A 7,472-nucleotide genomic window follows, 5' to 3' on the forward strand; every position below is an offset into this window, starting at 1 on the left:
AAGAGGCAGGTAAGGATCAGGCCCCCACCCTTGTGTACATGCCACAGGAGTTTAGTTCAGTTTAATTTGCCCTAAATTGAAGCAGTGTTTTTAAAAAACCACCAGTTCAATTTAGGGAGAACTAAACTGAATTAAAACCCCATGGTGTGTACAAGCAGCCTCTGCTTTTGTTATATTTGCTAACAATCTGGATGAACTGTCTAAAGTTCTGTCTCCCCCTTCCCCTGTTCTGTCACCTGCTTCTATTTATGCAATTGAAGTTCCCCACGATTATCCTCAGTCTCCCTTCTACCACATAAACTGCTAGCTCTTTAAACACACCCTTCCTCCTCCCCGCCCCACTCCAAACTCTGGTGTTGCATATATGCTGAAAACTTCTAATTCTGCTCCTCTGACTAATAGTATCATTTGCTGCAGTCTGCCACTGATGATGTCTTCCATCTGCTTTGCTTTCACCTCTGGATTCTTGACTCGTATTGCCACTCCAGCCACTTTATTTTCATTTGTCTCACACCACCAGGATGGTCCCAATCTCCACCTTTTCTCAAAGCACTTATAATCCCTTTCTCTTAGTATCCCACATTCTTGCAGACATATTATATATTTCCTTACTTTTTTAACATTGGTTCAATTTGTTGCCATCTCTTCCTTGTTAGCATGCTCCAGACCTTAATAGATTCTATAATCAGTGCTGTTGTGCTTGTTTTAAAAAGAGTGTGCCTGTCCCTTTTAAGGTTTCCCAGAACTGCTGCTCATCATGATTTACTCCCCCTGCTCTTCCCCACTTTCATGCCTGTCACTTTTGCAGGCTCCTTGCCTGCCTTTGCTTTCAGGAAAGCTTCCATTTCCCCACCTCCTTGCCGCTTCCTGCCTCCAGCTCCCCCATCTAGGCTGGAGCCCGGAGGAATTAATGGTGGGAACTGGCTCTCTGGCTCTGACTGTCTCATTCCCCATGTTTTCAGGTTTCTTTTTCCTGATTTTCTTCCCTTGTGTTTTCTTCTTTTTCCCTCCCTGACTCCTGGGCGCTTTTATTTGTTCTACCTCCATTTCTTCTGCTTGTTTGATTTCTTTCTCCACACACCCCCCACCTCTCTCTCTTTCTGGGCTCTTTCCCATGCCCCTTCTTTTTTTTCTGTTTTTTCTTGAGTTGCCTCAGTTACAGGTATCACACACTCCTCTTTCTCCTCTCCTCCCTCCTGTGGGATCTTCTCCACCATTTCTACTTCACTCTCACCCTTCTCTTCTCCCCCACTGTCCCTTTCCGATTCATGCTGTTCCTCAGAGGGTCTGACCTTGCTTGTATAGAGTCTTGAGACACCTGTGGAATAGGTGTCCCTCCCCCACCACAGCTCATGCATTTTAGGGACTCTGCAGCTCTGTGCCCCTTACCTTCACATCTGTAGCACACCATGGGGGAGCAGTGTGCAGGTGCCCTTCAGGTGCCCATCCTTGCTGCATTCCTTTGGTTGCCCATGGTATATTAGAAAACCCCAGTGGGGCTGCAGCTGGAATGCAGACAGGAGGTGCTGCACCCCACCTGGGCTCCACTCATTTGCTCTCTACGCAACTTGTGCCCTCCATGACCCCATCCAAATACCATATTTGTCCCATGTCTTCTCTACACACATTACTCTTTGCACATACAATTCCATCCATCTTTCTGTCTTCTGCCTCTAATAAATCCATTTACATTCTTACTGTAATCACTCATTCCCTTGACTTTTCCCCTGCTATAAACTTTATCCTTCTTAATTCTTCCCTCCCACATTCCTCTGCATGTTTCTTCCAAAAATGTTCATACTCTTCATTGTTCCAGTAAATTAACTCCCAAGTCTATCTGTTTTGGAAAGCAGTCAGGCTGGTGAGATGTTCCACCTGCACTTCCAGTATCTCAAACAGTACCATTTCTGTGAACTCATATCTGTCCATCATTGATCCTGTCTACATCCCATCACGGGCTGATATTGCTTTTATCCACAGTTTCCAATCCTTCCTGACATCTCTTGGTGCATCTTCTGTGTCTTCCTGCTGTGCCACTCCCAGTGGGCTGGTATTTTGTCATGTTCCTGTTGTTTTCTGCCTCTCGTCTGACTTACCTTTTCCTGCTGTTCCCACTCTGTCACATTCTTCTCTGCTCCTGTCTTCCATCTGGCCTTGTTCATCTCCCCATCACTTTCTTTGCCACTGCCTCTGTTGTTGCTGCTACTTCTGCTGTTGCTCCTATTATCTTCATCTTTTTTCTCTGCTTCTCCACCTTTGTCCACCCTCCATATGTCTCTAGCCTTTCTTTTCTGCTCTTCATTCTACTTTCCACCTCCTGGTTACTTGCCACTACTGCCATTGTTTTGAGCTTTGGATTTCCCTCCTCCACTCCTTATACCCTGACACACTCCTCTGCCCTTAAGGCATTGATCAGGCTTTCAGCTGATCACTTGATTTTAGCCCAAGAGGTCAAGAAAATGCTGATATAAAATATATAAAGGCTGGTGTGTGTGTGTGTATGTATGTATGTATATGTGTGTGTGTGTGTGTATGTAAGTATATAAATAAAACAAATCCCCCCTCCTCAGGTGTGTATATATACATATATCGTATATAAAGGGGTGTACGTATAGGTGTATGTGTATGCACATATACCGCCCCCCATGAATCTGTCTCAAAACCAATATGGTTCATTCAGTAGCCCCAACCACATGTTTACAGTTGCAGCATTATCATTCTCTTTACAATAACTGTACCACGTACTTGTCCTCCCATGCACACATGCAGTGGGGGCACGGTGCGTATGCTTTCCCTCTGGTTTGCTGCTCAGCCTTTTGGCTAGGAGCAAATGAGGCTGGGAGCATCTGAACCCCACAGCTTCTGGGCCTGGGGCCTGCCTGTAGGATACCTGCTGTAGATTTGGGGAATATCTGGAGCCCTAAACTGATGGGTCGGGGGGAGGGGAGAATGCTTGCCCAGTGATAGAGCCACCCAGACTTGATGACTGAGCTCTGCTCAGTCAATAGCTTGGAACTTGACTATTGGGTTTTGCCTAATTGGTTCTGGAACTGATTTGGCCCTTGAAACAAAACGTGTGTGTGTGTGTGTGTGTGTGTGTGTGTGTGTGTGTGTGTGTGCGCGCACTCACGCGCGTGTGTGTGCGCACATGTGCGCACACACTCAAAAGTGTGTTTACAAAACAACCGTGCTAAAACCTGCAGCTATTTTAAAAAAAAAAAAAAGGTAACATGCATCATCCTGGATGAACTAAGTCTGTGGGTACTGTATGCAAATTGCTACAGTCATGTTTAATTTCAGAGTTATTGTTTTCAAATGTTCTTGTCTCTTCCATGTGCTTAGGGAAAGCAGGGTCTGGGGGAGGGGGAAGGGGCTGTCAGGGGAAAAAAATAGTGGGGGGCAAAAAGCAAAGAGCTATCTGATTCCCTAGATTTTTTTTCCCTGCTATAGCAGTTGGAAGGGGACAAATTCAAAGCAGACATCCAGTAATTAGATTCTATACCTGGAAAAATTATAACAAATTTATAAATTTTCCATATATAGAATCTAATAATTGGGGGTCATCTTATAATCAGGAAATACTATACTTGAATCCTATCTGTTCTCTTTCATTTTTTAGCTGACTTTGGAGACTATGATCAATATGAATCTCAGGAGTTTCTACAAAGATTCGCCTTGTTTCCTGTGGTAAGTACTTCTTTTCAGAATCCGTTGAAAGAAAGGAAATGATTTGGAGAGCCCCTTCATTAGGCACAAAAATGTGCAAACACTATACCAACAAATATCAGTGCTTGATCTGAGAGTCATTTTAATGCACCCTTTTGTTCTCTCTGTAGTTTAGTGCTCCCAAATTAATCAAAGCACAAATCACAGATTCTCTGCACTTGCAGATGTAATTAAAGTGTTTATCAGAGACTTGATTTGGACATACTGCTTTGATGTGCACAATAAACACTAGGGATTGCAAAACATATATTTATCTATGGTAAACATTAGATGGAGGGAAAAACTCAGAAAAGGGAGCTACTTTTGGTATATTTTTTCATAGTAGTTGATTGATAATAAGCTAATTGCAGGCTCTAATGGAAGTCATGATCCTATTTAGGGAATAAACCAATTATTTTATCCTTTAAAAATCCACTAATACTGCGTTAAACAAAATGTATTTATGTTAAGGGTTGGCTACAAGAGGAAAACATACTGGAAGAAGCAACACAGAAAGTGGCCTTGTTGCATCAAAAGTACAGGTAAGAGTACTAAAATATTGAGATTTTGAAGCACTTCAGATATGTGACATTAAGAAAACTCAAAAACCTCAAGACAGTAAAAAATGGAGTGAAAAAGGCATAAAGAAAAGGAACACCAAGATCAGCGTGCTCATAAAGAAAGGGAAGGGCATACACAGGAGATTGATTTGAAGCATAAGGATGTAGATAATACTGAATTAGGTTAGCTATATAGGTAATGAGTACAGTGTATATGTTACACTGTGACTATGGTTGAAGGCCATTCTGGCTCACTGGGACTGAAATTACTACCTTTTGTGTCATCTCAGCCGAGCATCCAGACTACAGGTCTCCAGGTCACTAGCATCTAGGTATGATTAACTGGGAATATGTAAATAGGAAAGGATAGTGTGCTGTCTCACAGAGAGGTCGTTCGTCCATGTCACAGGTGAGTCAGAGTTAGACAGCATGAGAGTGCTTATATTTCTATTCTATGCTGTGAGCTTCCATAAGATTCCAGACCTGCCACAAGCACAGACTTACCAAAAAACAAAGAATGCCAGCACATCTCTAGGAGTCTACCTTGATTGCAAACCTTTTGAAACCACTGTACTTCATGCTGCTTATGGGGGACAAAAATAAAATGGTGTCTCCATTTGTATAATGCTTATTAAACCATTCATTTAACTTAATATCTCAGGTTGTGGTAGGGAAGTAGTGACCACAGTTAGAGCAGTAGTATTTGATGGATGCTTCTACACAGTAAGGTAACTGTGTAGAACTGCTATTAACACACAGTAAGGTAACTGTGCAATAAAATAAGGCACAGTAAACTGCACCTGGGAAGGGGTCTACAAATGCCTCCACTTAGGAGCAAATTTGCTCTCAGTGGGAGCAGTTGAGACCAAAGATGCTCTAGCCTCCATGCCTTGCTCTGCCCTGCTGCAGCATCCAGGGGGAGCTCCAATTAACAATTAGCCTAATTAACAGTGCAGTAGCTGCTGCAGTTACATGATGATGTAACTGCAGCAATTGTTGCATACAGCTGCTCACAGTTACATGGTGATGACTTACTGCACAATAGATTAGTTCACTGCAATTAGTTCACATAGATTAGTTTGCATAAATTAGTTCACTGCGCAGGTGTAGGTGTAGGTTTACCTGTTATGTACGAAATATGCTCAGGACTGAACAAATTAGTGACAAATTCAGGTAAAACATAATGCACTGGAAACTTCAGAGGAAAGGTTTAGATGCATTTTCTTTATTGGGTTTATTTTAATTTTTTGATCTTGCTCATTTCTCCTCTAATGCCACGGTCAAGAAAAAGTGTGATATGGTTTTGTGGGTGTTCTGAGGCAGCACAAACAGTAACTTTTTAGGAGGGTTTAATGAGAGGATTTTGAAGTGACATAGCTGGACTGAGAGATTGTTCTGTGCATAAAGTTTAGTAGAGGAAGAGGAGTAAAGATGGGAGTGGGGAAAGAAGTGGAGGAGATTGATATTATTGGAGAAAAAGGAAAAAGAGGAAGAACATTATAAAAACTAAGTGGGTGTTATTTTTCAAATTGTGCAAGCCCTAGCACAGTGTTGGTGCTAGAGGTATTTGAAATGCTGGATGACAAAATTATGAAGCTCCTTGAATGGAAGTACTCACATCTTTAATTTTGAGAAGGTGAGCAATGGGGAAACAAGATGGATTTCAAGAAGGATGTGACAATGGTTTGAATCAGGGTAGAAGGTAAATTTCAGTGGTGCATATGAATGGAGTGGAGAGAAATGAGAGAGAATTCTGGGAAGCTTGAGAGGAGCATGTTAAATGAGTCAAGAGTGTTATTCATTGGTGGGTTTGGGATCACCAGGAACTACAGCCCTCCCTCAGTGACTGGAAGGAGGCCACTAAATGTACAACAACTAATTCTTTGGGACCAATTGAGAAAACAGGATCAGCAGTACAGGTGATAGGCTAATAAGTAGGGTGCCAAGGAGTGTCACTGAGAAGAGAACTCCAAATAGCATCCTCTACCCCCTGAACATATCTAAGGAGCTTGTGGGTCTAACTCCGCTCAGAGATGTGTACAGACAAGGGAATGCCAGAGACCCCCCAGTCACCTGGTCTCCTTCTAGTCAGAACCTCCTTCTTGGAAGGGTGGAGAGATAGTCAAGTTGGCTAAGCCCAGAAGGAGGTTGACCAGAAGGTCATGGGATTTTTTGGGGCTACTCATGGGGTACATATAAAGCAGCAAGACTTCACAATTATTGGATGCTTTTCTTCAGGATTTTTCAGCTTTGAGAGTGTAGTTCAGAGGAATACATACAGGGTCATTAAATTTAAATTAAATCATTGCATTAAAATGAACCATTGTGTTTATTTGTAGAGGCCTTACACCTCCTGATGCAGAAATGTTGTATATGCAAGAGGTGGAGAGAATGGAGGGCTATGGTGAAGAGAGCTACCCTGCAAAGGTAAGGGTGGCTTTGATACTCTGCCTTAACTTAAGGGTAAGCATTGTAATGTTTTTTGTTTCCTAATGTTTGGGGGTTTTTTGCATTGAAAAAGGTAACTGCAATATAAAATAAACTTTTGGGCCTAGTACTCTGTAGTCATTTGTACCATCCCATTGACTTCACTGAGAATATTCAGGTGTAGAATGGCTCTATCATGGGGTCCAGTATGTGTGCATTATGTTGAGGAAAGATTGTTATATATTAAACTAAAGATTTAAATCTAGATACCTCCTTGCATTGCCTTTGTAAGAATATTTTAGTGAACTCGCACAAGTTGATAATTAATGCTTCTGTAACTTTTGTTCACAAAGGGCGTCCTTACACATGCTCTGTGGGTGGGGGTGCAGACAAGATTCATAGTTTCTAGGGTCGGGAGGGACCTGAGCAGATCATCGAGTCCAACCCCCTGCCATGGCAGGAAAGAGTACTGGGGTCAAACGACCCCAGCAAGGTGTACATCTAGCCTCCTCTTAAAGACCCCCAGGGTAGGAGCCAGCACCACTTTGCTTGGAAGTTGGTTCCAGATCCTAGCCGCCCTGACCGTGAAGTAGCACCTCCTGATATCTAGCCTAAGTCTACCCTCTGCCAGCTTGTGACCGTTATTCCTGGTCACTCCTGGTAGCGCTCGGGGGAACTGGGACTTCCCCAGTGCCTGCTGTTCCCCCCTGACTAGTTTATAACAGGCCACTAGATCCCCCCTCAGCCTTCTCTTGTGGAGGCTGAACAGGTTCAGGTCCC

At 42.9% G+C, this 7,472-nt stretch overlaps 1 protein-coding gene across 2 annotated transcripts in view; it reads left to right on the top strand.

The window, feature by feature from the left end:
- The window catches only part of PTPN21 (protein tyrosine phosphatase, non-receptor type 21), a 71,451-nt gene that overhangs the window by 34,661 nt on the left and 29,318 nt on the right, over nt 1–7,472 (top strand). For both annotated transcript variants that reach the window (XM_019518685.1, XM_019518686.1), the window contains exons 5-7: nt 3,620–3,687; nt 4,177–4,247; nt 6,605–6,692. In XM_019518685.1, the coding sequence (XP_019374230.1) occupies nt 3,620–3,687; nt 4,177–4,247; nt 6,605–6,692 (227 nt within the window). The remainder of the gene's footprint in view (nt 1–3,619; nt 3,688–4,176; nt 4,248–6,604; nt 6,693–7,472) is intronic.

Source organism: Gavialis gangeticus, unplaced genomic scaffold (assembly GCF_001723915.1).
Source record: "Gavialis gangeticus isolate Ggan-Ray unplaced genomic scaffold, GavGan_comp1, whole genome shotgun sequence".
NCBI lineage: Eukaryota > Metazoa > Chordata > Crocodylia > Gavialidae > Gavialis > Gavialis gangeticus.